Here is a 24,954-nt window from a genome sequence, read left to right on the forward strand (position 1 = left end):
ATCTTTCATTTGACTTAACTACAGGCCACAAACTGCAGTAATGATTCTTCTCCACAGGGGCCTTATTGAAAGAAAAATAGCACCCTGTTTTGATGCTGTAAGTACAAAACAGATATTAAAGAGTTGTTAAAAACATACCACACGCTCTCTTCCTGTTTCTTGGTTCTGAGTTCAAGAACTTTATTCAATAAATTACACTTAATTGATACACCATTTGTTTGAACTTAAATGTCAAAATGTCTTGACAATTAATCATATTTCTCACCCCAAACTATAATTTTCCATTATTTGGGAAGTTCAATCACTGATAAACTTCTTATTCTATGTCGACTGGAAAACGGAAAAATCTATTATTCAAACAAGCAAAGTTTTATATGTATGACTTTCTTGGCTTATAATATAAACATAGTAGATAATTTAACTAAAACATTATGTATGCAGCAGGGAGCATTAAGTATTTTTACAGTAATCTGATGCACTATTGTAGTAATTATCCTACTATTCAGTGAAATAGAATATTTTCTATTTTAGCCCAGCATTCAAACCACATACATTTACATTCTTTTACAAGCTTTTCTATGCAGTGAAATACACAGTGCATGATGCTGTGTTAAAACATCAGAATGCTTGAAAAAAATCCCAACTTTTTGTTTCTGCCTTTTTTAGAGTACAAAGAAAATGGGGGTGGAAAGTTGCTGTGCAAATGGTAAGAGGGTGGATCTATTCTTTATACCTGGAAGAGGAAGGACAGACATTTATTTCTATCAGATAGTGTCAGTTTAGTGACTGCTTGCACTATATGTACTATCAGCTGAAAATAACTCAGAAGAAATGCCAAGTCTTATATATGCTTGAGCATCTCTGAATCTATTGAAACTGGCAATCCTATTTATACCCCTTCTGTAAAAGAGTAAACAGTTAGTGTCTGCAGGTAACAAAACTAGTGATAGGAGTAACCAGTTATCAAATTGCCGACAACACTATTGCAAAAGCTCTCAACTTTGTATGCGAGTCTAGAATGGTCATTGTTTTTCTTAAGAACCCTTAAATCTGGCTAGAATCCATTAATTTTCTAAGGATCTCAGGTTTCTTATAAATAAAATGGTAAACTTTTAGCCATTATGGTCCAGATGAAAGCCTGGAAACACAACTGGACTGCACCCTAAAACTTCCAAAGCCACAGACAATAGAGAAACAACAGGAAGTGTGTATGCATTTATTGATTAATCTCATTATTTTTAAGCCAACGTAATGACATTAGGGGGCCTGAATTGTAATTTTTGAAGCATGTGGAATATAAAGAGCAATAATTACACTGAACTATGAAAACCTGCCTCTTGCAATTAAAGGTATTTTTAAACAGGGACCCAGAAGATGTTCAGTTATTTTTTTCAAATGGAGAACATCCCTTTAAAATATTGTAGAGTAGTTAAATGATCGACAACACTAAAGAAATACTACAGATTACAAAAAAAAAGATTTCTTCTCAGGCGTACTGTTTATTCTGATAACAACTATCACTTCTCACTGACAATATTATGAAAATCAAACTTATGTTGGGGGCTCTCGCATCAGGGCCAAAGTTCTTCAGAGTGGCGGAAAAAAAAAAAAAAAAGAAAACACTCTGGGAAAAAGAGCGCAAATCCTGAGATCCCCGAGCACACAGTTGGCTTATTTTCAGCTTGGAATTTCTACAGGCACTGAAAACAAAATAGATCTCTAGCTTTCAGGATGGTTACAGACTTTCCTATGGATGTTAGAGGTGATGACAAACTGGTCTGGACAACTTTTATTTTCACTCAGGGAAAGATTGACAAAAGAGGTATTAATTATGCTAACGGACATAACACAACATAGCAGTCCTGAAGAGCAGCAAGTTTTTTGGCACTCAATATGCTGTGTGACAAGCCACACAGATTTGGTGCAGAAAGCACACAAAATGACCAGAGACTCGTGTTACCAATGCTCTAGAACCTGCTGAATATGATGAACTGGAAAGTAAAGATGATGTTTGATAATGCCTTGCAGACAGTTCTATCTCTGTAATTCTAATACCTCAAAAAACAATGTTTCCATCTGCATTTTTACATCTACTGTGGAGAGGGACCAGAGAGTTCCAATTAAAAGTCTAGTCTGTATGAGGATTTTAAAAAAAGGTGCAAGTGACAAGCACTGAAACAGAGATTCAGTCCCTGCTCAAACAGTGGCTATAAAGCTTCCAGCCTACTCAGACCCTGCAGACTTTTCCCTCATTCTGAGAGTCAAGCACTAAGACATGGGGGTAGGGAGTTCCGAGGATACAGAAATCCACAGGAATTTATTTTAATAGCCACCGCTAGATACATACATACTAGAGAAAAAGTACCTAATATAATTTACATTACACTAGGATATTCCAAACTCAGACATTTATTTCTTGTAACGAAAGAGTTCATCTAATTGAAATGAGATTTGAACATAAAACTTAGCAGAAATGGATCAGCTCCTTTGAACTACACAATGGAAAAATAGTAGACAGTGAGATCATTAGTTAGTACATTGCAGTAAGTTGGAAACAGAAAGATGTCTGGTTCCCTTAAAACTATTTATCGACAGGTAATTTTTGGTCTGTTTGAAAGCCTTTGCCAAGGCAGCAAGAAGACCAGAACTGATAGAAGGAAAAAATCACTGCTACCTAACTAGCACAGCAGCACTGGGACTTCGGAAGCTGTTCATTGATAAAATATCCTGACAACTTCCCACATTTCCCAGGAGCATCACATAAGAAAAATGTCTAGACATAGTACCAATGATACCACAGAAGTCTCAAAAATGCAAACAGATATTTTCTTTCAAACTTCTTCAAATGGATCATTTTTACTGCGTATCAAACACATGGTTAGATTACTATGAACACCTATAGGACAACTGGGTTCAGGCAACCTCACAAATTCATTAAAGGGACAGAAGTCAACAACAGAATTCACACTCAGCTCCCTCAGGAACAAAATTAAGCTGACAATGGGATTCTGTTCATCAGTCATTTTGAAGTTCCTTCATGCTGGCAAACGAAACTACTGTCTCCAGTACAGGGTCCTCAAATTACCATCAGCTTGCACTCCAAAACTTGCAAGTTTTTATGTGAACATTTTTGCATGGACAAACTCATGTGAAGATGCAGGCAATGCAAACGTGAACATGTGCAATTGCAGGCAACGACTAGAGATTATTTCATCCTAGATGTCTGCTGATGTCCTCAAAATTAAAAAACTTCGGAGTTTTAGAACACCTCTGACAAAGATATTGGCTAAAAGCAGTATTAAAGTGGATTTAAGATGGCAATGAAATGATTGTACATTACAAAAATCAGTTAAAATATAAAAAAGAGAACTACAAAATTTAGTACCAATGAAAGCCTTGTTTCTGCTTTAGACTACAATTTCCTTATTTCTAAAAACAATTCCCTCATTAAAATGAAGAAACAGAGACAGTCACAATAGCTGTCACTACCATCAGACTTTTATACATACGTACCTGGACTATAGCCTCTTCTACCTCACCAGCCATAATGCCCACTGAAGGTAGTGGAGGCAATGGGATACATCAGCTTTTGTGATCACATGTGCTTCCTACAGATCAACCCCGTCGGTAAGCAGCAGTAGTAAATGATAAAGGAGGCATTTATCAGTCACCATCCTGCTGATAGCATTCTGGGGCACCCCCCCAGCTTCTGTCTTCAGGGTTTGAACTGGTGAATAGTACAAAGGAGGCTGCTTTCTGTGAGCTCTAGACTAGCTCTCTGCTTCCAATTGTTTCTGTTCTCCCTTTTTCCACATTTTTTTATTTCTTCTATTGGGTACAACTGTCTTCACTTCCCACTGATGTCATCAGTCCTGTCATATATAGGTGTGTTCACAATTCCACTGCCTCCACTTAACACTTCATAACTCACTTGTGTTCAGTCCCAAAGTACAGTATGTAGTAGCAACACCAGCAACCTTGTCTAGTAACATGTACTTAGGACGACAGGGAGATTCGATTACATCCAAAAAAGAATGTGCCTAACTACTTGCAGACAGATATATGGCACAGAGTTCCTATAGGGTGATATACTGTACTAAGACCTAAGCAAACTCCTGTTTGATCTTCATGCTGGTCAGACTGAAAGCAAGTCTCCCTAATCATAATTTTTTATTCCTACTCCACCGCAGAAAATGGCAGCATTTTGGAAGATAAGGAAGAATTAACATGGGAATTTTAACTCAGTTCCTAGGAAAAGAAAAGTCATCTAAACACGCCCATCACTGACGTATTAAACATGCTGGTGCCACCAACTGTCTGGCAGCTGAGACTCCTGCAGCAACAAGACTAAAGCAAGTTGCTGTACCAACAACTTCTTTGTACCTTACTTTACCAAATAAAGTTGGTGTTTCAACATAGGATATAAAGGAAACATAGTTTGAAATACTCTTTGGATAACCTAGAAATAAGTTAAAACTTGAAGCTGCATGTTTTCCTACAGATCAACATAGGTATTTCAGGTTAACACTAACAGAAGACCCAACAATGTTAAATAATGCCAAATTCTTCCAACTCAAGATTAATAAATAAATAAATAAATATAGGTACCTCCAAGACATGTGGCTGAGCAAGGAGTAAAACCAATGTATTCCCAGTCGTAAATCACACTGCCATCTTCAGCATGTGAAAATTCTGGTGTGTAAGGGACAGGATCACTGTCACAGGATGCCTGGTGACAGACTCGTTCTGTTGGTGGCTTTACATCTTCACATTCCTCCTCAGGCAGTTCAACCTCGGTCTGAGTAAATGCAAGAAGAATTCGGCACTTCACATCTCGCACCTGTATGCCATTGCCACACGTGGCACTGCATGGAGACCAGGGTTCAGGAATAAACCTGCAAATAATCACAGCGCAGTAGAAACACTGTCACTTTATTCCATGTAATTGTGTCTGTGTGTGTACAGTTAAAACATAGCCAAAACATGTAAATGTATGTTTATACGCAAAGCAGACAATACATTATACTATTTGATGCTTAAATAGAATGCATAATCGAGCGTCTTAAGTCTTTCACTTGCCCACCATCCCAGACCATTTCACAAAATTCACAAAAAAAAAGATGTAGGGAAATAGGACAAAGAATCATAAGGAACAGGGAAGGTTGTATCCTTTGGGGGGGTGAGGGGGGGGGGGGAAAGGACATCACCCAAATCTTTTATCAAATTCCTTCAGTGGAAAAAAAGGAGAAACTCCATAAAGACCTATCTATACAATATAAAATAGCTCCCCAGGTACATAAACTTAGGCATATGCCAAAAATATATTTGCAGTCTCTTTAAATCTGAGAAAGGTCATCACCTTATGTCATACTAATAATCAGCAACCAGGCAGAAGAAAAGCACTTTTCCTATCTAGCTATCTTCAATGCACACCACTGCAGGCTGTTGTTCAGATTTAATCTTGTAATAAGGCTCTCATCTTCAATAAAGAGGTCTAACCGGCTCAGTCTATAATCCATCATTTTTATTAGAAAGCATTTATGCACCTGATGAACTATAGTAAAATCTTATTTTACAGATCATGAATTTACTGAATAAAAGGAGGCTTTAGTCTATAATATTCTCTGACTTCAAGGGTCACATTAATATCTGATAGTAATTTTCAAAACGGCACTAGGGCCAAGGGGCAGAATGTCATTAATAAAGTCATCCTGAGCGGCTCTCGGGTTCAATTTATAATAAGGCAAATCCAGAGTTTCATAGGACAGTTTTTCAAAAGGTTGCAGTTGCTCTTTGTTATATGTCAAAACGCAGCTGATGATTAAAACACAAATGGGAGATACAGGAGGATATATTTGACCGATGCTAAAAAAGTATTTGGAAAAAAAATCCAAATTAGGATTCAAAGCTTTTCTCCTTATCTTTGATTAAGAATTAGATTTCTCTTTACTTCGGGAAAGCTGCCCTCACAAATATAAGAACAATTGTATAAGACAAAAATCAGTATTTACGGTCTGCGTACACAGTAAGCATAGAAAAATGTCAATACAGTGTGGTTGATTCTGTGGACAGTTTATTATCTTGAGCTTGTAACTTCTTGCCAGTATATACAAAGGAAGAATCAAATAGAAGAAAGGGGAACAGATGAGTGGTAACCTGTAAGGATACTCTAACTCAGTCCTTGAGGTAGTCACCCAAGCTGTGCTTGGGATAGACCCCAAGAGAGACTGTCTCCTGTGGAAAAGACTATTCGCACTTCCAATAAAGGTTCCAAGGTAACTGGTTATTCTTTACGGAGATGTTGATGAAATACCTTTGTAACTCTACTATGAAGATAAAGATGTCAAAGCCCGTCACTTCAGTTTCCTTGAACAGACACTCAAAATTATAGTTAGAGCTCACTGGTCCTTGACAGACTTCAGTAAAGACCACAGTATCCCTGGCTCCTCTTGAAACAAGGAAAACTGCAAGTGCTCATCACTTCACAAGTCTGACTACCTTTAAAGTAGATGACCAGACTGATTTTTATTGGAAGAGTATTATCAAAATGGTGGATGGCTGTGTCCTACAGTAATAAAATCTCAGTAAATGACCTACTGGTGCAACCTAGCAGCCCATCAACCCCAATGGCACAGCTGGCAGGGGTCAATGTCCAGATGTTTTTGATAACACATTCTAACTCAACATCTGTGGGAAAAGCTGCAAAGGAAGGCTTTCTCTCACCCCAGCGTATAAAAATCAGCTCAACCCTGAAACATCAGATCTTACAATCTTTTCAAAGACAGCCATAGAAACTACCTAGGGTGGCCATGGCAAAAATCACCCTCATCCAGAAAAATCACCCTCATCCAACAAAATGCTTAAGCATGTGCCTAACTTCAAGCACATCAGCAGTCCTTTGAAGTCAATAGGACTATAATATGTTCAGAGTTAAACTTGTGCCTAAGTGCTTTATTGGATCAAGGCCATTGTGCATAGGCTTAGCAAAATTATGACCTTCCTCTCCTTTCTGTGTAAAAAAACCATATAAATCCATTTGTAGTGATGTACCTAATTTAAAAAATAAAATTGATGGACATTTATAGTTTAAAAGAGTTGGTTGGTGTTCTGACCACACCTAACAGTTTACAGTCTGAGAACCTGAAAGCAAATAATTTCTTTTGGTAAAAGTATGACAGCAGCATACCAGAAATTAGTGTTAGTTTTGTATACTGTTAGTTGAATGCATTAAAACATTCAAAAAATAATGTATGATGCATTCATTTGAAATTCTGTATAAATGAAAGGAAATTTTGAACCACGGCAATCCTTTCATTAAGCAACCAATTGATTTTTAAAGAAACTTGGAAAATTCTAAGCATTTTTTCTTTGACTTATAGCAAGCCTATATAAAATTGAGGTTTTCCTGTTGAATATTAGTGTCTGGTATTTTTCAGTGAAGTGCGAGATAAAAAAAACCCCCACACCTAAAATACTTTTTACTCTATCTTGGCATTTGCTAAACTAGTCACGTGACTATTTAGCTATTAAAATCCTAAATTATAGAACTTTTCAAAGGATGACCATGTTAAAATCACACTTTAAGTACCTTCAGCAGAAACCAATGGAGACTGCTAATATAAAATCAGAGCAAGGAACTGACTGGACAGTGAGAGAGGTTGGCACTTTATCTGAATTCTGAGATCAAGTAGATGATTTTTTTGTATCTATCTTTTATTTAACATAAGCACAACCAAACTCCATCAACCTCATAAGTCATATATATTTTTTACTCAGTGGCATTCACAGCACACAAATGGCAATGCTTTGGACACAATACTTCCCTGAAACAAATTAGGAGGCATCAAAGCACTTGTATTACGATACCTTGCAGATCATCAGGAATGTAGTCTGGAATGGATAGGATGGTGGTAACTCTGAAAATTTTCTAAGAACTTTGAGTTTGTAGATGAGACTCCTGACTAAAAAAATAATGGAAAAATGCAGATCCAAGCAGACAAAACTTTTCACAATCAGCCTTTTTGTACAGTCATTCCTCCCAGAGCAGTGGAGAAATCAAATGCTCGTATAATCATCTGCACAGGTACTAATGATGTGGAGAGTGTGTCCGTGCTGCAGTGTTACCAGTCTAACACTAATGGAAATGTGCATTCATCTGGCACACTCTGAAAATGACAGTGTAGGATGACCTGGAAAACAAAGCAGTGACCTAAACTACTGATGATAAAACTGGGATAGAACAGCCCAACCCAACCAAATCAAATCTGAACTGAAAACTTAACTCAGCGAGCCTTCTGCAGCTTTCTAAAGACTTGGAAAACATGGTGTGTCTCTACATTTTTTTAGTTTCCTCATGCCTGCAGTTCTTGCTTTCAGTTAAGGCAGGAAATGCCTAAATCCTGAAAAAAAGGCTGTTCTTGTGATATTTCCAGTCCAACCCTACGGCGCCAAGGGGCCTGGATAAAAGTTTGCAGAAGCATCTAAAATGTTGGCTGGTTACTGCGGCAGAACTTCCACAACACTGGCACCCTAGCCCTCCCTGAAGCACCACCCTTGCCTGCTCTAAGCAGAGTTGCACTGCCAGGTTTCATCAACCTCAAATGCAATGTGTTGGACAAAATCACCAGCCCATTTTCAGAGAAGCAGCTGTGAAAAAGGTGTAATTCTCTATCACCAAAGGCACGATGGGGACATTTCTGTGAAAATGACTCAAGCGCAATGAGCAGCAACCTTTATGAGAGGTTTCACATTCAGCAACTGCAGCTCCACAAACCTAGTGATTAATTTTTAGCTCAGGTTGCTGAAAAAATATAACAGCTTCTGAAAGCATTTTAGTTTCGTCCTAAGCCATGACAGGGAAAGGCAGTTGAGGTGCCTATTTCTTTAACTTACGATTAATAAAAAGGATGCTAAAACCTTGCTGGAGTTTCTCTGCGAATCTCACTGTAACTAAGAAGGCTCAAGGGAAGAACGTTTAAAATAATGATTGGTATCAACTGTCATCACATTCCACAACTAAAAACTATAAAGGTCAGACCTACATTTTTCTTGGCCTCACTTTAAGGGCAGTCATTTTTTATTTTGCTAATAATAAAAAAAAAGAAGCTTTTGAACATTCCCCCTCTATGTAAATTCAGGACACCAGCCGTGGTAGACCACAGCGGCAGAAGTATTTATCTTCCACAAGCTACTTTTGGCATATCCATCATTTGTGGGTTCTAAAACACAGCTGCATTTATTCTCTTATTCATTATCAACTAAAATATCACACAAAAGCATAGAAAGACAGTTGTAATAAAAGGACGGACTAGAAGTTGAGACTTCATATTGTGGTTTAAGTCTGGATGACAAGTGAATAACTAAAATTAAAAGTGATGGCATTTTCCCAGGAAATCATAAGCCTCATGCTAGGCAGAGGTGGGCTATGAGTTATCACTGTGTCATGTGTAAACTACAGAAAACAAAGTTAAACGGATCCAAATCAGAGGAAAATCCTGTTATAATTTACTCTGGGAGAAGTAACAACCTATTGTTACAGTTTCTTTTAAAATCCTAAACCCTGACCCAAAAATCTCACTCAAGCTGGAAAAGCCAGGAGCAGTTAGGGTATGAGATTTAAAGCATCTAGTGAGAAATTGCTCTGTTTGCAAACCACTGTCCACATGACCAAGGGACAATCTGCAAGAAGTGATGATGTCAGGGATCAGTTGTGTCTCATTTCTCCTTACCTGCCAGCTTCCTTACAAGAACAAAGTAAGAGCAGGTGGCAGCAGAAGACAGGTAAAAAGAAACTAAAGGGGAATCTGGCTGCAGCTTTAGAGCTGGGTCCCAGGAGAGCCCACAGTACCCAGACTAGGAAAGCACAGTACCTCAGCAACACCTCTGTAAAGAGAGGGATGGCAGAGAAGAGTCATCAGCAAGAAGTGGCTGGAGAAACCTTTCAGACTTAGGTGATGAAGCTTCTGAAAAATGTCAAGGAAAGATTCTCAGGACAGGATGAGGATCATGAATGAAAGATGAAGAAAACCTAGGTCTCCAGAGTAAAAGAAGAAGAAAACAGATCCAGGAAACTGCAAAACTGCACAGCTGTGACAGGACATACACTGAGAACTCAAACACATGGCTGCGTTCACACTGTGAGGTTGCAGTGGAATACATCGGTCATGTCTAGGAAGGCATGAATAACTGCTTTCTTTGTGAGGACAAGGTACAAGGGAACCCATTACAAAGTTTCCGGCTCAGCTCTATTATATTCTAAATATACTCTGAACTAGACTGCTGTGTCCCTGCAAGTCCTCCCTGCTTGTTCTGTCAGACTGCTGCTGAAGGATCCTAAAAACGGAGAGACTACATTAGCTCATGGTTGCCACAGCATGATTTTGTAATGCTAGAGATCATTTTCTTTAGAGCTTCATACTGAATCCTCTTAACAGAGATGGCCTCATATGCCTTCATTCTGATATGCTGACATTCAACAGGCACACTGGATTGCATCACCCCCTTCAACAATCACACTTTATTTTTATATCTTAGCTACTACCCTGCCTGAATTCAGGGCCACCAATTTGGAGAGTGAAATAACTGCTCACAGTAGGTTGACACTTGACCTGAGAAGCTAGAGCAGTGAAAAGTTTAAAGTACAGTCACCATAACTATGCAAACACCTGTTTGGCAAGAGGTTTCTTCTGTGAGTCAGTGCAGGTGTAAAGATTTTATTACTCATGATCACACCTGTTGGTGCATGTGTGCCAAAAATCAGGAATAGCTAGATGGAGGAATAAAAATAAGAAGTTGTAGGGCACACTCCACTCTCAGAGCAATATAAATCCAGAGTAACTTCAGTAAGCTCATCTAAATTGTTTTAAACTAACATTACTACAAATGAGTGCAGAATTCGGCAAAGCACAACAAAATACTGTTCAAATCTCTTGTGAAAACCTTATAGAAAGTTACTACTTTCTAGAAAATTATGTACTATATATTGACTATATTAGATACTGTAGGAATACAACGGAAGATTGGCAAGGAGGATTGTAAACACGCTCAAGTGACTTGCAGCTGGGGTGCCAGAAAACACATATATCACACTAATTATTGTTTAGCTCTGTATGCTTGATGGGTAAAACATCTGTGGTTAGATAACACAGGCCTGTGAGAAATGCAGAGGCACCTTATCGAACATCCTTGAGATTCCTGCCCTGCTGTGGGAAAGATCAAAGCACAGCGGAAAAGTACACCTGCGAAAATCCCGGATATATACAGGCAAAAGCGGCGGCCCGAGATCTTTCTTTCTTCTCCTTTTCCTGACTAGCAAGGACAAAGCTCTGCAGTGCCTGCGTTCCTGCTTGCATGCCTCTGCCTGGGTGTTGCTGCAGAGATCCCTCGGGTCACGGGATAACAGAAATAAATTTACTCTTTGCATTTCATCTGTGGTTTTGTGGTTGTTCCTGTGTCCTGCCTGTGCTGGCTTACACAGGTAGATATATGCATGAAACACACACAGGGGATGCATGCAATCATGTGGTTGTCCCAACACACAAGGGACAGGAACAAGTGTAGCTGGATTTAAGTTATGCTTTCATCTTCAGGACTTAAATGTTGTGAGGCTTACCCCCATCAGCTTTTAAGGGGACTCACAAAATCCAGATGTTATTTCACATACACACGTGTAAAATATCACAACTTATCCCCACAGATTCAGCTAAACTCAGAGATCAGCAGGTTTTTCTCACTTTCTTTATGCATTGGTCTCACCCCCCAAGGAAATTCTGGCAATCCAACAAAGTACCTCTTAATTTTTAATACAACCACTACATTCTTGAGGTAACAGCAATGAATGGGATAAAACTGAATTTATTTAACATCTGCTGAAATGCTTCCACATGCATTAATTAGGGCTTAATTAGGCTAAATTAAGATCCCTTTGCATTGCTTGAATGATATAGGGACACTATAATACAGCAGCTCTGTGTCATCCAGAACAGGAGCTCAAGAAGCAAAGCTATTGGGATGTAAAATTAGGAACAGCTCACAACACAACTCATCTCCCAAGGAGGGCCAACTGTCAAAGCAAACTGCATAGCAACAGTCATTCCAGATGATCTGCAAAATATGCCGGAAATGTTTCTTCACTGTAGAAGACAATGTACTTACGTTGGCTCCTCTGAGACTGTTTGGGTCTCTTCCATTTCATGTGCCTGTTTAAACCATGGCAATTTTGCTTCCACAGGATTTTTTTCTGATAGAGGAAAAAACCCAACACTCAGTAATTTCTCCAAAATCAAAGCAATAAGTAGATGTTAGCATTATTCACCCTAGCACTTCACACTTTACATTGCCTATTCATCTAATACTTTTGAATAAAGATACACTGAATAGCAAAACATAATACACTAGAAAATTTCTTCATGATGATTTGTGAAGATTCATGATGATTGTTCATCCTGACACCCCTTTTTACTGAGAGGGTACCAGTTATCCAATTTCCATTCCTGTGTAATCTTTTGCTTCCTTCCCACATCTTCCCTAACTGCAGGCAGTTTCTAGCAGATTGCAGTTTATATCTCCCTGTAATGGATTATTGTCATAACTTAAGTCTATAGCTGAAAAAGAAGCCAGAGCATAGCAAATGTACATTGCTCTCCAGACAGACTGGCTGCATTAGAAAATTTTCACAGAAAATGTTTTTCTTTCCTGATTTAGCCAGCTTCCTCAAAATTGGAAATTAATTTAAAAAACAACACTAGTTTCTTTTATCTGTCTATACACCCTACACATTTGTGATGCTTTTTCCTAGGAGTACTGTAGGTCAGTTGAGCATCTGTGCCTCCAAACCTAAGTAAAACCCCAGAAGGAGGTTCTTAACATTTCAGTGCTAGTTTCTACTTCATGGTTTAACCCTGCATAGTGTTCTGCTTGAAGAATTCTCTAGAGTCTGAAAACATCCTGAAGAGAAACATAGGGTTGTCTAGAGATAGCTTTCACTTTTTCTATGTAAATCTTTATGGTGAGTTGTGAAGGTCTGAAATACAGCCTTTCAAATAAAAACCAAAAGAACGGGAGCAGCACCCACTAAAATTTTCTGGGTCCGGAGGGACAGAAATGAGCAAGAGACAAGATACACTAGTTTTCCCTCTCATCTTTGTTTTTCCTTTTCACCTTCCCACCTACTGTTTTATGCCTTACCAACTCTTTTAGAGAGTATTTGTCAATTTACATCATTGTTACAGGCCTTTTAAATATGCAGAAATGGAGTGAAGGAAAGCAGTTTGATTATAAGTTAATGAACTGATGAGGCCCACTGAGAATGTTGACACATTTAATGAGATGCAAACAAACAAGATCCCAGGTTATACGTATGGAGTATCATTCCCATTTCAAGTATTATTGAACAGCTCCTCCTCCCCACGCCAAACTCATTAATTCTGGTTTTCCCGATTTGACCAGGCTGTAGAGATTTAGTTAGCATGTTCACCTCATGACAATTTGGTCCATTATCAGCAAAAAATATCAGCAGGGCACTTTTCCTAGCACCAATAATTAAAATGCTTGTTTCTGCCAAGACTGAAATAAGACCTAGTAAATTCCAGCTTCTGGCATTTCTGAAAAAGGTTACCAGGGGCTTTTAATTCTCTTAACAAAAATGTAAAACAATAACAGGCCCAGACAAAATTCCAGTTACCTTTTGGCTTGTAACATGGTATTGGCACGATGCACTCTTCTTTTATGTGAAGTTTAAGTTGTGGATTACAGCCACCGACATGCTGCCCACGGTGGTCAATACACAGCACTACTCGGTAACGCAAGCCTCGGCCACAGGTCACTGTGCACTGCAGGAGACAATGCAACCATCTCACACTGTTTCTTTTTTATTATACTTACAAATACTGTTAAAAAGCAAGTTAGAAGTACTGACATGCGTTCACTAAAATTCTTCCACAATCAATCAGGTATCAGAGACATACGAATTTGTCTCTGCATTGTTAGATGACTAAAGTAAAGGCCGATGCTGGAAAAAATGTCTAAGTTTTGGGAATACAAGTGATTTCTCAGGGTTCTGTAAAGCTTATCTGATTGGCAAGAGACTGAAACAGAGGTGGCTATGTACTGAGAATATGCTCTCTCACAGTGGTCATTTTCAGTTAAAAGCTGGGGCAGACGTGCTGTAAGAACAGTTTCTTCACTATATGTCAGTGATGTCATTTGGATGAACTAAGGAATTATAGAAGCACTGAGCTATCTGACTGTATCAGATAACTACAGCCAAGATAAGTTGGCTTTATGTTCTTGTTACTATAATGAAAGGTAAGAACGCTGGAAAAATCACCCTTGCAGACATGTCAGCCCCTAGACAGACATGCCTTTAGCTATTATATGCAGTGAAATATTACATTTATCAAGAACTGGGAGACAAATGACCTGATTGCAAAGGGGCCTGACCTCTGGTTCTAATTTCTCCTCTGTGCAAAGCAGGAATTTAACAGGCATAAATAATTCTACATGCATTTTTCTCCACATAGACATGTTAACATTTTGATTATCAGGCCAAATTACTTAGTGCAAACTTCTCCTAGTAAGTACTATGAATTGTGCTTGCAGGGCTATATTTTTCTAATAGCTCTGTGCTCACAAATACATGGTAACACAACACTAGAGGCTTTCCTTAGAAATCAAGAAATCCAGATTAATTTTCAACTTACTTGAGACCATTCCATTGCCATCCATTTAGGACAGTCAAACAGATTGCAGGTTTGAATGACTTTGGGCTTAGGGGCATACATGCATTTCCATTCTTCCACTTGCAGTATCTCTCCATGAATGGTCTCCTCTACACACACAAAACTTCTCCTCTGAATACCACCTCCACAGGAAACTGAACATGCAGTCCAAGGGTTATGTTCCCACCTGGAAGAAGAACTCGCATATATTAAAACTAAGGCTATTTCTTATTCCACTAACCTCCACTAAAAGTGCAAAACATTGCATCCCACATTAGTGATAGTTTGATTGCTGGATTCTTACCACACACTGAATAGAAATACATAGAATTACAGAGCTAACTTCCATTATTCCAGGCTTAAATTCATGTGCAAAATGAGAAGAAAAACAGAACTATAAATTTAAGTAATTTTCCAAAATAACCAAAAATCTTGTTCTCATATATGAGTTAAAAACCCTAAATATACTGAGCTCTATTACTGGAATGATTTTACTTGCAAATAGTCTAAATCATCTAAATAGAGTCTTTTCCACAGTTAATTTATATGGTCACATATACTCTTACTACCATTGTCAAAGACTGAGAAGCATATGTACTTGAGACTATATGAAGTGCAAAGACAAAGACAGATCTGACTGGGCTGACTGAGGGTGTTATTACACACAGTTGCTCATCACTGCCCACATCATGCAGACTACCCTTAAGAAATCTGTTCAAAAAGGAATTTTTATGGGAACTGTAATACTTGCTTTGGGTAAACCCAGTCATTTCATTTCAAACTGTCTTCATCCATAAGGACTGTGAACAAATTAAACTGTGACAGGTACCATTTGGCTGGTCACCACTGCAGTTCCGCAAGAGTTTTCCACTCTCATTAAAATGCCGTTGAATGACTTCGCACTCACACTTTCCAACTTGCTTCAAGCAAAAGGCTTCAGCTGCTTCAGCTAACCAAGCTGATTTCTCGTGAAGCAGGGCAACGCAGGGGTTAAGGAAAACTCACACAGCCCTGTCAATCAGCAGGGTTATGGGGTAGTAGCTTCCAACAGAGGGATGATAAACAACCTATCGGGAAGGAATGTCTTCAAAATGGACATCTATCCAAATCTTAGACATAACTACAATAAAGATGGAAATTGCTGCACCATCTGAAGTGAGAATTACATGGAGGTTTTTAGGCCACAAACTCTGCTTCATATCTCTTGGCCTTAGCATGAATGTACATTTAAGCAATTACTTTTCAAGAAAAACTAACTTAAATAACATCCTGCTCCTGTCATGTTTAGAGACAACAAGCTTCTATCATAGCATTTGTCTATAGGTTCCACTGACCCCCATGCAATTTTTCCTCACCCTTCACCTCCTATCTCTTGCTTTCTTTCCACCACCCACCCAAATCAAAGCTAAGCCCTGGGAAATGATTGAGTCCTGAAGCACATCTTACGGTCCATCAATGTCTTGTTAGTTTAAAATTTACTCCTATTATAACTGCAGAGGCTCAGAAAGGATCATGAAAAAAATTATATCCATTATGAACAATGGACTCAGCAAGTATTACAATATCCCACCAAAACCAATTCATCAAGAGTAACTTAGCTATCATAAAGGAAGTCATAATCTTAGAGTAAATGAGGCAAAGGCCTATAAATCAAAGGTGAATGTAATTAATTACTACCTACTTACCTATGATACAGCAGGTAAATCAAGGACACTTCCTATTTTAAGCAATGCATTAAACTGCCTACAAAAACATATTAATCATGCTTAAGCTCAACAGAAGAATGAGTATGAAACATACAGCAAGCCATGGAACATTAACCACAGAGTATATACTCAAAAGCATTCAGAATAAAGCTGTATACCCAGATACCGATATCTTAAGTACAGAATATATTTGAGAAGCAACAGTTACACTTCTCTTTGACTTAAATGAACAGCCAACGTTAACTCATTTTCTTTAAAAAAAGTCAGGAACTAAAGAGCAATTAAGTGTTCAATGAATTAGCAGCTCATGGATTTATACATATGAGGCTCACTGTGCTGTATGTAATACTAGCCTCGCAAGTGTTTATAGCATGAAGTTTTATAGTTGTTTTTCTTTATCTCATCAGTTTCGAACACACTCCAGATCCCATACTCCCATAAGCATTTTCAAGATGGAGTGAGGTCCATGGCTACTGGGGAAAAGGGGGGTCTTGGGCAAGCAGTCAAGGAGATACTTTCCAGAACCCACAGCTGTCAAGGGATCCTCAACAGTCCAACAAGTCTGAAATAAATGGAGGCATTCCAAAAGCTTTAAAAGAAAATTTTCATCCTGGGAAATTTTTCTATTTATTTCAAAAGAATTCTCCATCTGTAAAAATATTTCAGTGGGGCATTTACAACTCTAGCCACAGGAGAACTCTTTCAAGATCTTGTGGTGCGCACCATGACTTTCCCACAACTTCCTCGTGTGAATGGGAAAGTAGTGGTAAACGCCACAGGACTGCAAAGCAGTCCTCCACATGGCCCTCGTGTTATGTAGGAGGTGTGATATATGACTGCTGGTCAAGGTGAAGGAGTCTGTACAGCTTTGCTCAAGCATGTCTACAGCACTTCAGTTTTCTGCCTGCTTTGAAAGAACATGCTTGGGTTAGCATGTAAGAAACAGGTAAGAAAAGAAAAAGCAAAAAGAAAAGGTGGAAGAAGCCCCAGCAGAACCAGCACAGATGTTACAGTTCAGCAGTAACAACACTGCAGTTACTTGACAGGCAAGAGCAGGGAGGAAATACATCCTGCCACACTGAAACACGACTTGCATCCACGCCGGACCAGATTCACCTCATGATGCAGGTATACAACCTAGATGTTCCAGATGCTGTTTTCTTTCAGAAATTCCAGCAATAAAGCTGCTTTCACATCTTCATTGTGTTTATGCACCTTCCCAGTGGAACACAGCCTGTTTCCTCTCTCTCCTTCCTGCCAGCACAAACTCTGAGCCCTGCTTGGCCATCTGCTATCTTACAGTTCTTACTCCTGAGCATCACCCAGGAAGACCATGATACCTTCTGACAGGACACACTGAGGTACGGAAACAAGCTGAGCCTTTGTCTGTAGCTCTCAGTGTTTGAAATAAGAGAACCTGCCCACAGCTTTATCACAGACATAATCTATCTCACCACAGAGTCATGCAAACGTGCTGAGCACAGTGAAGCACAGAAAGGGGGATTAAATTTCTCTTCCAACTGGTCTCCAAGCCCTGAGTAGTTCAGAAGATGAAATACTCATGTAAATAAATTGTGCTGAGTTCCAGAGGAGATCTGAAGTACAAAGGAATTGGCAGAAAAAAAAGAAGTGGAGAGACACAGAATATAATTATGAAACTTTACAGAATAAAGCTGTAGAGGGAAAAAAAAAATCTCAATCTATGTATGAAAGCCAAAGCACATCACAGGACAGCAGATCCACAAGAAGTGTAAATTGCTACAGAAATAAACTATGACATTTATATCAGCTGTAATCAGTAGCTCCACTGAGCCGTGCAAGTCTATGATTTCATTCTTATTACTTCATATCTTTACTTCTTTAGAAAAATACACATTATTCATTTCATGACATAATAAAGCAGAGGTGCAACTCAGATAAATATGCATCTAACTCCATCAACTATAATTCTTTACATTAACAGTAAATATGGCTCAATGCTTTTTAGTCCTAACATTCTTTACAAAACATCTAAGCACTCCAGAGAAGTTTTGCATTCTTGTGATTGATTCATGTTAAAAAAAAAAAAGGCAACAAACTGTGCTCTGATGACTTAAATTCTAGGCACCACATATTCAGACAAGTCAGTATCTTTAAAGTTACATGTCAGCCTTGATGTCAATAAATACAGTATAGGTCTAAAGAAGAGCAGAAGAATGAGACCTCTCAAGGGAAAACGAATTTCTAGAGTCCTGTAACATAGGGGGATCTGTTCTATAAAAGAATATATTCATTGCATACATCTTCAAAATAAGAACCTTTCAAGACAAGGATTCATACATGCATTTTAAAGGAGATGCTCTCCTCAGCACTACAGCAGGAGAAGGCTTAGGGGGACAACTCTATTCTGAAGTCTTCCATATTGATATCTTCAAGAAGAGCATATTAACCTCTTACTGTTAAGCTAATCATCCAGAGCACACTAAAATAAATCACAAGCTTCAAAAACGTGTACAGGACTGTTATAAACTTGCTCTCCTGAACAGCAAAAAAATTAGATGGTGTTCCATGATCTTAGTAGTCAAATAGTGTATTTGCAGAGAAAAATGGGGTAATGCTGACACATATGCTATCCTGATTATACATACCGAGGAAGTGGTTGGAAGTGATCATAGGGCATGATTTCTTTAAATCCATCACTGTCAACAAAATAAATATTGCATCATTATTTCTCATACCCAAGACTGTACATTAAGTACATACTTTTACATGATCATGCTTAAAGTAAGCAATTCCCAACATGAAATGAGGGAATCTTACATTCATTACACATTACCCTTGTGGCAAACAATGACTTGTACAATCTTAACTCTTCTGCACGGATAGAGATTTATTCACCAGATAGTTTCTTCACTTCATACCATAAAAAAAACATTAAATGAGCCAGCCTTCAGCAGATAAATTTATTACCAGTGATCCTTTAGGTCTGCGCTACTTTATTAACAAGAAAAGAGTTACATACTTGTATCTGTAACAAAGACCGCTGAGGAACATGAGTGGCAGTGCATAATAAATATATGCAACACAGGATAAATAAATGCATCACAGGATTAATCCTAGATAGGTCCTGAATGGTGCTTAGGACCATTCTAAAGCTGCTTATTTGAACAATACAGCATAGAGCACACTTAAAGCCTAAGAAATATGGTATTATATCCAGTAGTACTTCCTTTTTTCTGTCTGTATAAGCTAGATTTACAAGGAAAAAGGTAATTACGCCCTTTCTTTCCCTAATTTTCCCATTCCAGCTTTGCAACATTTGGCACCCATTGCCACTAAGCATTACTGAAGTCTTACCACTCCATATAGTGATCAACTCTCCAGGAAAAAAGCTTGAAAGTCTGTACATCTATAACTGTTAGAGGTCACTATCAACGATTATGTTCAACAGAAATGAAAGGAAATGGACAGTTTAGCTATAGGAAATGAAATCCATTGAGAGTGTTTCCTTTTCTTCTTGCATATAACTCTAGCTTGGCCAGCTGGCATATTAATGTGAGGTTCTGGGACCTGATACTGTGATGTTATTTTAAGATTCTTTAGCACAGCCAGGAAACCTCACCAGACAATCCAAAAGTTAGTTTGAAATACTGTAGTGCAATTCAATACAATTTATGTATACTATAGCCTTTATAATTTGGCAATAATATTCTGTGGTATTTGTACCACAAGTATATTTACTTTGAATGATTTTGTTTTTTGGGTTTTTTTTTATTCTTAGTGTAAAAAAAACAAACAAATCCATCAAACTTTAATAGTTGTCAACTCCACAGTACAAATGAAGAATGAAACTTTTATGGGGGGCAGATGAATAAACCAAGTTAAACCATGTGCAAAACTTGTACGCTGACTGAGAACTGGAGCTACTGTCTGTCTAATGAGAAATCCTGAATGGCAGCATCAATAAATCCAAAAGCAGGCAAACAATCTGTCCTCCTCACGCAACCTCAGTGCTGTACCACTCACCAAAAGGCATAAAGTAGAATTAGCCCTTGAAGAGACAAATTGATATTTACAACATCTCTGTATAAAGCAAAGTCTCCTATTCTGCAACACTGAAGAAGTGCCACAAATCTACTGGCAGTGGTGTCAGACATCAACCTTTAACAGATGCAATAATCTACCAAGATTAAGTAGCCTTAAAGATGAAACAAACTGAAATAAATACAACTGCTTGTTCCTTTGTAACTGACTATATCACACACTTAAATTTTTTTGCCATACAAACCTAGAAGGGCAGGGATCCATGTTGCATTCTTTTAGCTTGGGCTTTGGTTTCTTGTTTTCGGGATAGTAGTGACAATAGTGGTCAGGAACAACACGCTTCAGACGAATATCCACGCACTCAGCTGAATTAAGCTGATAACCTAATGCAGAAGCAAAGTTAAGTTTTGGTAATGGAGATAAATTAAAGGAGCCTTATTCCAGCCCCCCAAATAATGAGCTGCTCATTGAATTAATTTCCTGTGTCACTCTTCTCTAGGTTGCTTTTAAACAAGGAACCACTGCACAGGAACATGCAGGACCGGATCCTCATTTGAGGCAACTCAGCATAACAATTATGTTAACCTATCTTCACACTAGATGAGGTTCTGGCACATTATTCTAATAATATTTTAAGTAAAAAAGTATACATGTTTTTATGTGATGCAAAAATACACGTACTGGAGCAGCTCACCTGTCACAGAGGCAACCCTACAAAGTCATATGGTTCTACTACACGTTCCACAATTTATAACTGCCCTCCCCCAAGGAGGAGTTACCATGTATGTTAGAGAGCTATATTACACAGTCATGCATGCTAAAAAAAATAAATACTTAAACCAGAAAGTCAGAGGAATTGAAGATGAGATCCAAAACATTGCTAAGTTAAACTGTAGAAAACCAAGAAATAGTTTCAAGAACATTCCTAGTTGAAGAGCCAACAAAAGAAAAGTTGAAGTAACTACTTGGTGGGAAAAAAAAAAAAAAAATCTGTGTGGAGACTGGTTACAAGAAGGGATCTGAGTTTTACAAACCACTATGTTGCTTTTTTGGCTAAGAAAAAAACACTCATTCAAAAGAGCTGACTTGGACTTAAACTAAGAAGAGGAGGAGGATGTTCTGGTATGTGCAAAGAAAAAAAAGTTTGAAACCACAAGAATTAAAATCCAAACAGATTCAATAAACTAACAGCACAAGTCCCAGTGTCTACTGAAAATGCTAAGTATCATATATCAATGGCTTCACTTGTGTGTCTCTTGGCTGATTCAAAGTGTCATCATGCATGAGAGTGATAACCATAAAGAAGAACTAAGCAGTTCCAGTGCTCAAAGCATGTATGTTCCAGTTCTTGTAAGTACTGAAAGGACTCAGAAGATATGCCACTTGCAAACAAGATAAGCACAATTTTTAAACATTCTTGCTCATTCAAGCTTGACTCTGCTTTCTGAGATGGCCGTCACACTACCCCTTCCCACACATGGAGATTACAGAATTAAATGTAGAAGCAGCATCCAAGTGCGGAATGGTTGTGCACTGATTCCAAGTCTCTGTTGTGAGGAACTTTTTCTTTTACTGCCAGTAAAAGATGCCAAACAGAAAATCTGGATACTAAATCCGCTTTAAGATAACAGGTTAAAGCCAGGCAACTGCAATACAACTTCCCTGCGTGCCTCAGTAATACGCCATTCTTAACGTTACAACTTTCATGGGTAAGCAGCAGCTTAGTTTCGGTGCTTCAGTTGCTGGCCTCTCTCTGGACTGCCATCAAGAGTATCAAGCCCTGTTGATAAAGGTACCAGTTTCATATTATAGACATGCAGCTACAAAGTAGGGCATTAAAACCCCTGGCTAATTTCAAAGAGATTTGCATGTAGCTATAATTTTCAAACCATAACACCAGTCTGAATAAGGCTGGATTTGAGCCAGTAACTTTGACGGTAAATATGTCCCTTGAGTTATCCAGTGTTTACATGCAGTCCTCAGAAATAACTGTGATGCTTTACACTTCTTCCCTTGTCAGACAGGTTAGGGAAAAATTCATAAACACAGTGTGATGGAATCATCAGAGGATGTGTATTGCTGCTCAAATTTCCAGCAAGAATCACACTTTATGAGGCCAAGTATCTTATAAGATACAGTAGTTTCCTGTGGGACTACATATTATACACGTATATTGTCTGCATTTCAGATTAAAATGAGGTGCAAGTGCCAAAATGGATGGTCCATCAAATGATCCTCAGACTCTGTTTGTGCTTTAAAGATCTTTCACTCTTTTTACTCATGTCCCAAGTAACTACTTAAACCATATCTGTACTCTCAAAGAAAATCACTACTCCAGTATCACTAGTATCCCAGTCTGTTTTTCAGGTGATCTGGGTAACGCTAGCTGAACTGAAATAGCTATCTACAATGTCAAACACTCCTCCTACCATAAGGTCAGCTTTCTGCACAACCAGACACCACAAGCAGTGGGCTGGGTTGGATGAGCAGTAGCAGAGCTGAGCTGTGTTTCGTTTAACCATTGTATGAACTGTAGTGTTTAAACCAGGAGTAGATGCTATGGCACACTACCTGCTGCTCTACCTACCATCAGGACTAAGTGTCTAAGATCAGACAGTCAAAGGTATTGATAGTAGTTATTCTTTAAATTCTGTTTACTTATTCTGCTTTCTGTGTAACTAATTTCTAAACTAAGTGTTCTAAAACTCTCCCTCATGTCTATTACTGAGGCCAGAAATACTTTCTTCCTTCCTCTCTTGACTATCCTTATTTTAAAATCTCATTGTATTTATTTCCTTACTTTCTAAAAATATCCTTTATGAATTGTCATTTTCCACTTTGAATTTCATACCTTTATTTCTCAGTCAAAGTCCTTACTCAAATGATCATTCCTTATGGAAGAACATGACTTCCAGTAATATAAGGTATAAAAAAACCTATGCTCATACCAACTTAACCAGCCAACTTACCTGCTACTCTGTCATTTACTTCTCTGAAGAACCACCAGTGTGCAAAGAAACACAAACATTTAATCAATAAAAATCCAGAACAAAGGTTGTAAATCAGCCACTTCTATTCAGCTGTAAACACTCCTGAAGAACTGTCATTACTTACCTCCTCCACACGTCACTGTGCAGGGGAAGAACTCTGTTTGTCTCCACTGATGACTGATGGGTTGATAGAAAAAGAACTGAACCACACTCTCTTTTGATCCAGAGTACCTGGTCTGGAGAAATTTCCATTACAACACATGTGTATACTATACTCCACTGTTCATGTCATTTCAAAACATAATTCAGATATAACAGCAGTGCGGAGAGTAATATGATAACAGGCATAAAACCTCTAGCAAGTCTAGAGTGACAATTAAATTTAAGTTTCCAATAGTCAAACACTTGTATGTTGTTTTGTTTTTCAAATTCTTCAAGGTACTAATGAGACTATTTGATTATCTACCCTTGACTGGCAAAGTTCCTAACTGTACTCTGGTTTATCTCTTTATTAGCAAAATTTTTAAAATTTGCTAGAGAGGAAACTCTATAATTTGCCTAAGCACACTGGTTCATATTTAGGTGAGTTTAACTGCACATGTGATATTGGAGATACAAAATAAAAACTACTGAAAGTCTACTTCTACAACATGACAGATAAAGCTAAGTGGTGTGATAATACTGAAACATCTGTCTTTGCCAATGGAAAACTGTATGGCTGTCTCCCTTCAGCAGTCAAATATTGATATGTTTCTACATATAAATATCTGCATGTATGATGCAAGCCATCGGTACATGGTCTGGGTAGGAGAGAAGTTTAAAAGGATTAGAAATGGTCAGTAACTGGATTAGCAACGTCTAAGGGAGATTCCAGGGCGCTGCTGGAAGCAATGCTCAGGTTCAGTAGGTGGCAGTCTTCAATTGGATTAACACCAATCCACTGCACAGGATCAGGCTGCTATACTTTCAGTAATATTTGAAACAAAAGTCCTGGCCATTTTTACCATTAAAGATCCTGTGGCACTTTCCACCACAAAGACATTAACTTCATATCATTTTATTTTGTTTGGATATACTTAATTATCTCTGGACAGTAATTAGGATTCCTTGTTTGCCAGCTAAAAGATTTTGTTGTATTGCTACAACCTGATGGACAGCCACCTACTCTGTTGCACATACTTGCAATATCTTTGTAGATTTGTACATAGATGCATCCCACCTTGATAATGAAATCTGCTCCAAGAGGTCCCTGGATCTTTATGATTTCCCTGTCTGTACTCTTCTGAAATTCAACAGTTGTATTTTCTATGACAAATGTTCCAGGAGCATTGAAACTGTGCTCTCCCTTGTCTCCTTGTAGTGTCTTTGACTCTATAACTAAAGAAGAAACATGTAATTAGTAAACTTAAACAGGATATTGTTTATTTTCAAGGAAGTCAGAAAGTAATGTTCACAACTGTGCCTTGCAAGTAACAGTCATGTATGTGCATTAAAAAACCACATGAAATATCTGTGAGA

The 24,954-nt window shown here is 38.2% G+C and overlaps 1 protein-coding gene across 1 annotated transcript in view; it reads right to left on the reverse strand.

Annotated features, from left to right (window-relative positions):
- Window positions 1-24,954, reverse strand: part of ADAMTSL3 (ADAMTS like 3) — a 186,911-nt gene that overhangs the window by 39,364 nt on the left and 122,593 nt on the right. The window contains exons 8-15 of the mRNA XM_074880017.1: window positions 24,656-24,813; window positions 23,561-23,672; window positions 20,691-20,829; window positions 19,051-19,101; window positions 14,700-14,904; window positions 13,682-13,829; window positions 12,154-12,238; window positions 4,609-4,895 (exon numbers count right to left, since the gene is read on the reverse strand). Of these exons, the coding sequence (XP_074736118.1) occupies window positions 4,609-4,895; window positions 12,154-12,238; window positions 13,682-13,829; window positions 14,700-14,904; window positions 19,051-19,101; window positions 20,691-20,829; window positions 23,561-23,672; window positions 24,656-24,813 (1,185 nt within the window). The remainder of the gene's footprint in view (window positions 1-4,608; window positions 4,896-12,153; window positions 12,239-13,681; window positions 13,830-14,699; window positions 14,905-19,050; window positions 19,102-20,690; window positions 20,830-23,560; window positions 23,673-24,655; window positions 24,814-24,954) is intronic.

Source organism: Strix uralensis, chromosome 11, assembly GCF_047716275.1.
Source record: "Strix uralensis isolate ZFMK-TIS-50842 chromosome 11, bStrUra1, whole genome shotgun sequence".
Classification (NCBI taxonomy): Eukaryota; Metazoa; Chordata; class Aves; order Strigiformes; family Strigidae; genus Strix; species Strix uralensis.